At 41.2% G+C, this 13047-nt stretch overlaps 1 protein-coding gene across 1 annotated transcript; it reads right to left on the bottom strand.

Annotated features, from left to right (window-relative positions):
- Nucleotides 1–1603: 1603 nt before the first annotated feature.
- Nucleotides 1604–4147, bottom strand: LOC306905197 (uncharacterized protein). Its single transcript, XM_079475642.1, has 2 exons — nucleotides 3050–4147; nucleotides 1604–2993 (listed from the first exon to the last, which is right to left on the bottom strand). The coding sequence occupies exons 1-2, from the start codon at nucleotides 3857–3859 to the stop codon at nucleotides 2322–2324; spliced, it is 1482 nt and encodes a 493-aa protein (XP_079331768.1). The 5' UTR covers nucleotides 3860–4147; the 3' UTR covers nucleotides 1604–2321.
- Between the last annotated feature and the right edge of the window lie 8900 nt (nucleotides 4148–13047).

The raw sequence follows: 13047 nt of genomic DNA, 5'->3' as shown, positions 1-13047 counted from the left end.
GACTGCATTTCCATTAAATTATGTTATGCTATTAAAGTGTTGTTTTTGCGAAATTTACGTGTTTCCATCGGCCGTATTTTCAATGCGCTATTTCAATTTGCACATTTTGAAGGGTAAGGAAACCTGACTACTGACACGCATTTTCGAGTGGACCGGCGTGTCTGTTGCACGCTTTGACATGATACTGGGTTGACCCATACTGTATACCAATTTACAGTATTTTCCCCTTATAAAACAGCTTGACGTAGATTATAAAATTACAATTATATTTTATGACGCATTGGTTGTCATGACAAGGGATGCTGGCATGTGACCCTCCGTGTGTGTATTGTTCAGATTGTGAGAACTGAATCAGTGCTGCGCTGCTTTAATTCCCTCAATAAACACCAACACAGTTAAAGGGTTTAGAACGCATACTCAAAACTTTAAATGCTACTTAACTTCTAATGCGGAATTCAAATTCAGAGAGCTGCTGGTTATGTGTGTGTGTGTGTTTACATGTTTCTTGGCAGCACACTGAAATGCAAATCACTATTGGATCACTGGAAAAAAGAGACACAGCCTCCACAGAAAGCAATGCTTCCTCTCTTTCCCTTCTCATCAGCTGTCAGTGTAAAGTGTGCATACTTTTAAATAATGAAACACACACCCTCTCAGTCTCATAAAGATAAACACTCACACAATCTGTCATTGCAGAGGGAGGGAAATATCCCTGAAAATCATTTCTGAGGGAGGAGAAATATTGCACAATTTCACAGAAACACTCTTACACACAAACACACCATCTGTTCAGGTTGGTGGGTTTGCGATTACTTTTTGGGGTTCAGAGATTAGGGTGTATACAGTAGACTCTGGATATAAAACCAGATTCAAACACGCTGGTGTTTTGCAATATAAACAGCATGACAAAAACTATGCACAGAACAGCAGATCTTCATACAGTACACAGATACAACAGCCGTGCGCGAGGACTATTACAACAAGAACCTCATTCATTGTTTGTCCATGTCTTTTAACATGAATACAAATCTCTGGGTCTTACTTCTTTGTGTGAACAGAACTTCCAGTTTGCTATTGCAGTTGTACCCACATGCATTTTTCAAATCCATTCTTGACACAAATATATAATTTACTTTCATAAAAGATCAGGCTGCTTAATGCAGATTACCTGAATAGTTATATATAAATATAATACTTGTATTTTCAAAATATATGTGTTTGTCAAATACAGATGAATAATATTATTTTTAAGATTTGTTAGAATAAATGATGACAGAATTTAAATTTTTTGGTGAACTATCCCTTTATGTCTGGTTTCGATTGCAGCTTGTTTTGGCCGTACATAAGCTCATTTAAACAAGAAAAACAAACAAACTGTCTGACATGCCAGTTTGTTGTGAATCAAACAACACTATTGAAAAGGCACTCACTGTTCTTGGCTGGATAATTTTGGTATGGTTGATAAGCCCTCTACACTTATAAATAAACAAAGTTAGAAAGAAAATAAGAAACTGTACAGCTTGTTTTAATTTTAGACCTGCTGTAGTCTAAGTGTCAGGAACGTGAAAGGAGAACCCAAGTGCAGGCAGCAAAACACGGGGATGATGGGGTAAACAAGGAATTTAATATAAAAATAAGCACAAAACAAAAACCCACAAGGGGGTAAAACAAGACAATAAGTTAAATAATAATCAGGACCTCGACAACTAAACTGGGAAAAATAAACACTAAGGACAAGACTAGACTCAATCACCGAAATACAATGTACAAGAACAATGACTGGGAACAGCATACACGGACAAGGTACAAAATACAGGGTCAGTATACAATGAACGAGCACAGGACAATGAACACGAGGATGTTTTATAGGGGAAACAAACAGAGGATAATTGACAAGGGTCAGGTGCGGGTAATGACACACTCAGGGAAGGTTAACGAGGAAACGAGATGGCGGGAACAAAGACACGGACCAGAGAGAGAGCATAGAAAGCCGATAGCCAACATCTCTCTCTCTCACATAAAACACAAGGCTTTGTCATGAATCTGCCTCAAGACCAAGAATAGACATGACATGAAGGCAGATTCATGACAGAAGCCCCCCCTTTAATGAACACCTCCAGGTGTTCATCAAGGGGTAGACTAACAAGACAAGGCAGACTGGGAACACAAGACAAGGCAAAACATAAACAAGATCAAGGGCAGACACGAATACATTACAAAAGGGTTGGGATGAAATAATAAAAATAACAAACAAGGGAGGGGGGGGAGGGGGAACAACAAAGTTCATGGGGGGAAGTCCAGTGGGACAAGGGGGAACAGTCCTAGTTCCCGGGGGCGCTCGAGAGCGTGGAGTCCCCGGGGACTTGATGGAAGAAGTCCTCGGGAGAACTGTTCTTGTTCCCGGCATAAGTGCCGGACTGGGTACCGGCTGGAAGGCCGGCTGAGCCGCCGGCAGGGCAGGACTTGGTGCAGGACTTGGCGCCGGCTGGAAGGCCGGCAGGGCAGGACTTGACGCCGGCTGGAAGGCCGGCAGGGCAGGACTTGACGCCGGCTGGAAGGCCGGCTGGGCAGGACTTGACGCCGGCTGGAAGGCCGGCTGGGCAGGACTTGACGCCGGCTGGAAGGCCGGCTGGGCAGGACTTGACGCCGGCTGGAAGGCCGGCTGGGCAGGACTTGAAACTGGGGTGGGTGGACTTGGGACCACCGGACTTGGGACCACCGGACTTGGGACCACCGGACTTGGGACCACCGGACTTGGGACCACCGGACTTGGGACCACCGGACTTGGGACCACCGGACTTGGGACCACCGGACTTGGGACCACCGGACTTGGGACCACCGGACTTGGGACCACCGGACTTGGGACCACCGGACTTGGGACCACCGGACTTGGGACCACCGGACTTGGGACCACCGGACTTGGGACCACCGGACTTGGGACCACCGGACTTGGGACCACCGGACTTGGGACCACCGGACTTGGGACCACCGGACTTGGGACCACCGGACTTGGGACCACCGGACTTGGGACCACCGGACTTGGGACCACCGGACTTGGGACCACCGGACTTGACGGGACCACCGGGACCACCGGACTTGACGGGACCACCGGGACCACCGGACTTGACGGGACCACCGGGACCACCGGACTTGACGGGACCACCGGGACCACCGGACTTGACGGGACCACCGGGACCACCGGACTTGACGGGACCACCGGGACCACCGGACTTGACGGGACCACCGGGACCACCGGACTTGACGGGACATCAGGAGGCCCGCTGGACGGGGCCCTCCTGCCCGTATGACGCCCCCCCAAAAAATATTTGGGCTGAGCCCCGGTGTTCTCCTCCGGCTGGAACTTCGGGCTGGACATTACACCCCTCCTCGGCTTCTTCTTCTTCGACCGGCTCACGGTGGGTGTAGTCGGTTGCGGAGAAGCAGTGGGGAGCATGGCTAGCTCCGTGCTGGACGAGGCGAAGGGTGCGGAGGGTGAGGAGAGGCCCACAACCCCGATTTGTAGGGTACGGCCCTCGGGGATGGCGGCCAGCGGGGGGGAAAGACTGGGTTGAGCTGAGACACTGGGCTCCGGACGATTCATGGCATACCTGATCAAGTCAGTGAAGCCCAGCAGTCTCAGCATCTTCATCTCCCACCCCGCTAGAGGTTGGTTGAGGCCGCCATTGAACAGGACCATCTGCTCCTGCTCATTGTGGACCATCTCCCCTGCAGTCTCAAAAAAACGGTCCGCAAACTCCAGGACATCAGAGTGCCCCTGGCGTAAACGGAGGAGGCGATGAGCCTGGGTTGCTCGTCTTACCTCCAAGCTGCCTGCTGGGTTCTGTTCGGGCTCGTTCATTCTGTCAGGAACGTGAAAGGAGAACCCAAGTGCAGGCAGCAAAACACGGGGATGATGGGGTAAACAAGGAATTTAATATAAAAATAAGCACAAAACAAAAACCCACAAGGGGGTAAAACAAGACAATAAGTTAAATAATAATCAGGACCTCGACAACTAAACTGGGAAAAATAAACACTAAGGACAAGACTAGACTCAATCACCGAAATACAATGTACAAGAACAATGACTGGGAACAGCATACACGGACAAGGTACAAAATACAGGGTCAGTATACAATGAACGAGCACAGGACAATGAACACGAGGATGTTTTATAGGGGAAACAAACAGAGGATAATTGACAAGGGTCAGGTGCGGGTAATGACACACTCAGGGAAGGTTAACGAGGAAACGAGATGGCGGGAACAAAGACACGGACCAGAGAGAGAGCATAGAAAGCCGATAGCCAACATCTCTCTCTCTCACATAAAACACAAGGCTTTGTCATGAATCTGCCTCAAGACCAAGAATAGACATGACATGAAGGCAGATTCATGACACTAAGCCCCACAGCATTAAATAAGTTATAATGCATTTTTTTATCTAATCATGAAGGGAATACTGTGCCAGTAAAAAGTATTTTTATTTTCACATTACTTTTCAAATTAGTTTTATCTGATACCTTTTATCTTTATAAATGTCTATATTTTTGTTTTTATTTGTTATTGTAAATTATTTACTATATTATTATTTATTTCTTTTTCTTTATTTTAGTAATGACTTAATTCATTATAATTCACTTCTAATCAATGAAATATTTAACCTTTTCAAGAAAGCATATTAATTTTTGCTGTGGTTTTGATCCAATTTCAAGTATTGTGCAAAATTCCTGTTGTACCAATTATAACCAATTATTAATCTGATGTAAACTAGGTTGGGGGCATGGGCATCTGAACCATTGTATGTAGGTGGGACAGGACCATCCCACTTTTTAAGACCAATAATATTGGACCCACTCACTTGGACCCACTTACCGTCTCTAATTTAGCGCATGCCGTTCATTTTACAGACCGCCGTCAGTCAAATCCATTCCACTAATGAATTAAACTCCATTCTGCTTCCATGCTGCTGCTTCCTGAAATTCATTCCATCTAGCTTATTCAGAGTTAAACATTCAGTTTTTACACCACACGGAAAACAAAGTACTGTTATGCAATAATAATAGAGTGTATTTAGAGTTATGTTTATCAAAATTATTAAATGGATGACCACTAGTCATCAGTATCTACGGTTGTGCTGTTGTAACCAAGTTATGAGTTATGACTTGAGTTATTAAATACAGAAATACAAATAATTTATTTGGATAATTCATTCGGAAAAGCGTTTAAACGTGATGCTATTTGCAGAGTTTTTAGACCTGAAGGAGGGGTTCAAGCAGACAAATCACAGTGCTAGTGGGCCACGTCAAATTGATACATTATTACCTTTTTGGAGAGGTGCGCGTCATCCTACGGGGCGGCTCCGCAAAGGCTACGGCGTAGGTCCGACACAGAAGTATAAATCGCACTTAAGGCTATGCTTGGTATTCCAAGGATATTAATTCAGCAACTGCAGAAAGATCATTTCTCAATCTTAATAAGAAACTTCCTTCCATTCAGGTTTAAAATACAAGCACTTCATGTAGTTTTATGTTATTTGCAATGCTCTATTTAGTTTGCTCCCGGGATTATTTGATGATACTGTACATTTGCATTTTTTATATAAAAATATACGCTGCGTGTTGCGAACAGAAATAGAGCTGGATTGAAAAAACTCAAAATGCATACTCACGCAGTCAATAAAAACATCTACGTAGATGACCTTCTGAGCTTATATACTGTATTAATGAACAAACAACTATTCCCTGTTGCAATTGCTCCTACGTTTCTTAGAAATCCCGTATCGGAATGACTTTTCTATATGTCTGAATCATGTAAGAGGGACAGTAGGAGACACACGCTAAGACATCTGTCCTGCTTCCTCCTCAGAAGCAGAAATAACATGAGAGACCTCTGTCCTATGAATGCTACATGAACTCTGTGTGCCTCACGCTTCTGTTTGGCTGAAGCGCTCAGGCTCAAAGCCCTGTGGTTCTGCATCCTACACACAGAGTCTCTTTGTGACCTCATTTTCACAGCTGATGGTCAGGCATTTGAAGATACTTTTGAATTATCGATTTTCAGTGTGCTCTTGTGGCTATTTATTCAGCAATGCTATCCTTCGGGTTCGGGTTCAGAAAGTCTGAGTAGACATGTGTTTTCCAAATGTATTGTGTTTTCAGTAATAAATGAGATCATTAGCATAATATTTCATTTCAAAATGAAATTGGTTTCTTAGTATTTGGTGTACCCAGCATGCACCCGGGTCAAAAGGTTTGCAAAACCTAGTGATTAAGTTTATCCAAGTCCTTTGCTAAAGTAATCTAACCTCTTGGACAAACAGGTTAACATTGTCAGCATCACACATTTCTTACTTCATAGGTAACCTAGAAATAGCGCAGAATCTTTATATTTCCGTATTACATTTCTTTTCATTTTCATTTGAACATTTCAGTTTTATTTGTACAACTGAATCTCAGATAGCCTATGCGTTTGCATTTGTAAGCAGTACACGTTCTGTGTTGACAGTTTTTCTCGTCTCACGTTGTGCAATTGTAATTCATATTAATGCGTCATAATGTTTCTACTATTTGGTTATGATACAGACAGATCTATGAACATCACCATATTTTCCCTGAATTCACAAACTCAGGTCCAACAGACAGGCCTTCATATGCTCCAACATAATCCTCCTCCAGGTGTGTTATAAATTCTTGTTCTTTCATATTGTTTACCTCCCACAAAACACTGCCAAACTTTACCACACAAAACAAAATAAAGAAAATAATCAGGTGCAGTCAGAGATGACAAATCCTTCAATATAGCATGAAAGTTGCTTGTATATAGAAGAAGTCCATGTTCAGGAAGTGTGGCGTGTACAGTACAGGGTGTCTATACAGTGCTGGTGTACCAGCAATCCACGAGATGTACAAATATGGAGACTGATTAAGATAAAGGTTTCACTGCCTCATTAGAGGTAAGAGCTGTTGAAGGAACATGCTTGTTAACATGAAAGGATATTAGTGGTTCATGCTCATACAAAGTAGTTGGACATCTGCACCCTCAAAGGGCTTTCCACACACTCATATGCAAACAAGGATATAACCTGTGTACATTTGCCAAACATGAACGGACCTCAAGGCAAGATCAATGAAATAACTTGTTTGCTCTTGTGTATGTGTGGGATGTGCGCGTGGATTTTTTACGCCCTGTTGATGATGCTGGAAATCATTCGCAGTGAATTTGATAGGAGACAAAATAGAACGCAAACACACACATTTTTGACAATACGCTCTAAAATATGTTAAAGGAGTAGTTCAAAGGAATTACAAGCAACTATGGAAAGTCAATAGGAGCTTATTTTGAAGTTAACTACTCCTTTAAACCCAACAATGGGTTAAAACAACCCAGCATTTTGGGTTGAAACAACTCATATACAGTATTTATAACCCAACGGTTGGGTTTGTCCATTTTTGACCCAATGATGAGTTCAAAGCACCCAAAATTCGCTGAACCCGTTTAACCAATGCACCTGCCCAGCAACAAAATCTAAACTTGTGACTAAACCTGTGTCCCTTTAAAGCCTGAGGTACTCACAGTACACTCCTGTTGTAACCATAACCTCCGCCAAAAACACTTAAGAAAATTGCATTATGGTTCCAAACATCAAAGAAAGCCAAGAATGACATGTATATGCGTAAATAATGATACATGTCAATAGTGATCTTCTTAAAAGTTCATTTTCAGAAGATCTATTTCTTCAAGGAAACATGCCAACTGTGAAAGCGAGTCAAGTCATTATAAAAACATAAGCGTGAGCGGAGCTGAATTCTCAGATTTCTAAAGGGGGAATATAAAAATCAAATTTCTCTTTGTATTTATTCCGTCTGTACATATGAAAGAAGGTTGAGGGCCTATCGGCGATCAATTACAGTGCAGATGAATGTAATTCATTTTCCATTTACATCAATAAAGCTCATTGCCTCTCAAAGCACTTAACTGCAGGAACCTCATGCCATTGTTTATGGAGATAGTTCTGTGATGTTTTGCTCCTTGTCCAGATGAAGGTCAAATAAGATGAAAAACCTTAGCTCCATTTTTACAGTTCACAGCTCGACAAAATTTCAATTTTTAATTAAAAACATAATTAAAAACCTGTCAGGATTCTATTCAAGGTTACTAAAGGGGCAGCTTGAAAAACTGCAAGCACTATGTAAGCTATGAGCTTCTTCCTAATTCACCTTTGTTGGAAAAATAATTGCATCACGCACTCGGAAATTAAGAGTAGCATGTCAATAGTGTTTTGTCCCAACACTTATTGAAACTTGCACATTCTTACAGCTATTTCAACAGTACTAGTATACACTATACACCCACACAAACATACACATTTCATATGACAGCACAGTCGTTTGATTGGGTGTCAGGAAGAGAAGATAAAAAAGGCAAAATAATTTTCTCAGAGACACCGAGAGAAAACATAACCGAATGATAGCGAGTCTTATCCTGTCAACCAGAAACATGTTGTTGATTTTCTCTGTTTTTAAAGATGTGGCACTGCTATGTCAACTCGTACGGATTAGCATTACCCACACATTACAAGAAGATAAACGGAAAGCTCTTACAGTACTCTAGAGAGATGATGATGATTTCACCGGCAAATGCAGACTTTAAATATCTTTTGATGTTAAAATATTTTCTCCAATCCCAGCTTATGTAGGGACAAGCCATTAACAGGTTGATTTCCCTGAAAAGTGTAAATGCCATTAAAATATTTCATTTTCTCAACCACGCTAGCAAAAGATTGCATTGAAGCCACGGTGGCCCAGTCGATGTGATATGTCAACTTTATTGGGGAGGACCAAACTGCCCTGAAAACATATAAAGGGGAGCTGCAGGTCTTTTCCTGGACAAGCAAATATTTCAATGCAGTTATGACCTATGTTCCAGTAATTTCCAGAAAATTATAATTTGTAATAAAAAGTTATGATACCTCAAGACTGTCAAGCATTAAAATCGGTCAAGAAATCTAAACGTTATTGTGCCTTCCATTCAGAAAAACTGCAGCTCCCCTGTTTACTTGCATACATTATTAACTTTACATGCATCCCCTGTATGTTTTTATCAGGCAGTCTTGACATGTCCAATATAGCAGCAAAGTTGACGTACAACTCAGTGGGCAATGCGGTGTCTATATATTGTATGACACCAGTGGAGGTATTTCACTATTAAATACACAAACAAATCAAACTTTTTAACTTATATTTCAAGAAATGTAAGTAGCTTACATTAGTTAAGCTTACATTACTTCCATCCACAACTGTCAATTCTAAATAATTATATCATGGTCTGTTTGAATACAGGATTCTGATTGGCTGGAAGGTGTGCAACGAAAACCATTAACGCACGGGTAGCTCTAGTCAGTTAAATTACATTTGAAATTACCTTACAATATAACTGATGATTTTCACCTGTTTGATCTAAAATTGCACTGTAAACATCAATAAAAGCTTTAACTTGGCAAATGATCATGGTATAAGGGGAATAACCCACAGCTAGCCGTGCGTTATATAACCGCTGCTTCTCATTGGGTAGTTCTTGGCCTTAACATCGTGCATTTAACGCACGGCTAGCTGTGGATTATATCAGATACACATACAACACCAACAATCAAATGTTACACCAGAAAATAAAAAACACATCAAAATGACCACATGACATTAACATTGACCGCCTCAGCAATATGTAACTCTGTACAGTAATGATAGGTAGAACGTAGATGCTACCCTAGTGGCAACAGCAGAAATGTTCTATTTTATAAAATACCTGCTGCTCGCAAAATTGAGTAATCTTTAAACATATTTGGATTACATTATCAACCTTTTTGTTATAAATATGACTGTCTCTAGCCATTATTGTTACCTGTCATTTTACAGTAAGAGCTGTGTAATGAAACGTGCAAATGTTCTACTTTTGCATTTCAAAGAGAAATAAAGCAAACAGGAAACATCGTGACAGAATTTGTATTTTTGGGTTGACCGATCTTTTAACAGAAGGTGAAGAACAGCTAATACATAAAACAGCTGCAAATGATGTATGGATGAATGTTTGTATTATAGAATAAACAAAACTGTGACTTTTTTTTATAAAAGTCTCTGTGTTTCTGCCTAAATCTAACAAACTGCCTAAACACTCCAAGGCTGAATCACGTCTATTTTAATCTCCTTCACGGAAACAATCCAGTTGTTTGTACGGAGGCAACGTATTTTACCTTCCTCAATTCCACCAGAATAAAGGAAATGGCTATAAAGGAAGAAATAAATAAACTGAAGGGGAGCACAGAAGACAACAGGCCTCTGTTTCCTGTTAATCAACACAATGATCAATGGCATTCTGTTCTCCCAACACCGCTGCCATACGCGCCTATCACAGCCTTCACACTGCTTTCTTTCTCCTGTACTCTTTCATTTTATCTCTCAATACAGTCATTTGGCACCCTTTAAAAATAGTTTTAACGTGAATATACTCGCACACTCTCGTCGTTCGCTCTTTCAGATTCCACACCTGTAGCTACAGTATATGCAACTAATTGAAACAAGCTAAAGAAATCACTTAACGGACGTTTATTCAGAGAAACAAGAAACACGTAGTGTTCTTTTTTGTATGTGCATCGCCTCAATGTGTATGTAGCATGTTGTTTAAGGAGACGTTTGTGAAGAACGTAGGCGTATATGTGTGCACATACCGGTGCCCGTAAGCTTGTGTGCATGATGTTTACAGCCCTGTTTGAAGTTGACATGCTGACTGCTCAAGGATGGGGATGTTGTTTTTCACAGCGGCCCTCCACAGCTCCACAGAGACCGTCACCCTGTGTGCCCGCGCCGTCCGACCAATCAAAGCTCCCGTTTCAAAGACACTCTCTTCAAAGTAGTTCAGCCATACAGCACGCAAAATCTTTCCCCAGAAAATATCAATATTTCATTCTTATTCATACATATAAATGATCATTTTTATTCATGCAGGTGTTCTTTGATCTGCAAGGCTCTAAGCCCTGTCAGGCGCTTCTCTGCGGTTTTGACGGCGTGCTCTAAGCGATGCTAATTCCTTTAGCGGCGGTGTGTAATTGAAATGAATCATATTAAACATCCACCATTGGTCCTCAATGGTCATCACGCAAACTATAGAAGATATCTCCACGTGGCTTGTGGAGTCAACTGCGGCCCAATTACAGCATTCTCTGTGCTGTTCGGTCTGAAGATGGTGCCATGCTGGGTTCTTGGAGAACATGGCAGGGTATCTGGAAGTCTCATTAAAACCATCAATAGACCGGCCTCACTTTCATAATACAGTTGCTTTGCTTTCAGTGAAAGTTCTGTATTTAGATTGTGAGCTTTTTAATTGTGCTTTAGCAGACACTGTACAATACAGTGGTCCCAAAAGTGCAGTACTTGACTCAATTGATCAATTTCAATAGATTTGTTTGGCTTTATATCAAACCAAGTATAATTTACTTTAAAATACATGACAAAAGCATATACTATAAAATGCAGAAATTGTGTTTATAATACATCATTTATTTGTAGATGGTTTGATAAATTTGTTATCAAACGCAATGAATGCGAAACATTTTTAGCTGTCTTCTAACCGCACCGTCTGCCCACATGTTTTCCATGAAATGCCCCTCAACACATCAGTAAACGCCAAAACCGATTAATTCATAACCTTTCATCCGCAAGTAACATCTTCAGCTTAACCTCGCCACGTCTCAGGTCAAAGAGAATGTTATTTAACCCTCCGCATCTACTAACACCTCGTGACAGCCACGCAATGCAGTTTTTTGCTGTTCTTGCTCGCAAAAACACATGCACACACATATACACATGAAAGCCATCTATCATATCCATCAATCATCAATCACGGTCGGCTGGAGACGTCCCTTTTGGACCAGTCACCGTGGTTACGGTCACAGGAAATCCACAATGCATTGAAGCAAAGTCACTTGAAAAACCTGTTCTATACAAGGTGTGTACGTGAGACTCCCTTTAAATGAAGTCCTTTTCTGAGCTAGTCCCTGAAGCTAACATCCACCTGTCACTCACAGTAAATGCACATCCATGTTTTAATCAAACGTACGCATGTTTTGAGCAGCTTGTTCTGGAACAAACACCACACGTTCAAGCACACAGCGCAAATCCGATGAGACCTTCTCCACCACGAGCAAACCAATAATAGAGTGTGCGTGTTCAGGGGTAGTACACAACCCGATAACACAATTAGATGATTAAACGCCACCGATAGCTCAAAGGGCCTCAGCTTTGCAGGGCACACTTGTGCAGATATTGTCTTCAAAACAAGTCTGGATATGTTAATATTCATAAGGTACAGATGTTCAGCATCCTTTTGGCCATAAACATGGTATTAATGTTAAAAATTATGTGAATTTACTGTGCAGTAATAAAACTTTTTTTGCTACACTTTTAGACGTCAATGAAACGACTCAAACCTCTGACTTTCAAAAAGCACAATATGTATGATTTTATGCATTAAAATGAATTAGAATATCCAAAACTATTACCACAGTGTGATATATTTTGTCTACATAAAATATTTAAAGGAGGGGTAAAATAAGCCGGTTCTGCCAATCTTATGTTAATCTTGAGTACTTGAAGAGTACTATTGTGTTCTTCATATCTATGAAAAGTGTTTAGTTTTCTCTCATTTTCAGAAGACAGATACAGCTGTACGATTATTTCCAAAGAAAGCCGACCTCCTGAGGGCGTTCCAATGGGCGGGGCTAAAGACGTGTAGGCGCAGTCTCTGCGTGATGTCCTCCAGCGGTTGCATGACCAATAAGTTTTAACCGGTGTAACGTTTATGCGTGAAGAGGGACACCAGCCAATGGCATTACAGTGAGGATCATGAAAAATTTGAGGTTGTACGTCTAGCATCTAGCTTGAAGTAAAAAAAAAAGATATTAAACCCCTTTTTTCTATTAAACCATTCTGTTGCTTTATAAATTAAATTAACTATTTAATTTTATAACATCATCCATGATAGTCATTTGTGAGTC

The sequence above is a fragment of the Barbatula barbatula genome (assembly GCF_947034865.1).
Source record: "Barbatula barbatula genome assembly, chromosome: 15".
Classification (NCBI taxonomy): domain Eukaryota; kingdom Metazoa; phylum Chordata; class Actinopteri; order Cypriniformes; family Nemacheilidae; genus Barbatula; species Barbatula barbatula.
The sequence above is the reverse complement of the archived record's forward strand: the minus strand, read 5'-3'. Positions and strand labels throughout refer to the sequence as shown.

Bases quoted from the DNA above. Each gene is read 5' to 3' on its own strand.
- LOC306905197 (XM_079475642.1), bottom strand. From the start codon at position 3,859: ATGAACGAGCCCGAACAGAACCCAGCAGGCAGCTTGGAGGTAAGACGA. The intron at 2,994-3,049 runs GTGGTCCCAAGT...GGTGGTCCCAAG, and splicing joins GTCCGGTGGTCCCAAGTCCG to TCCGGTGGTCCCAAGTCCGG.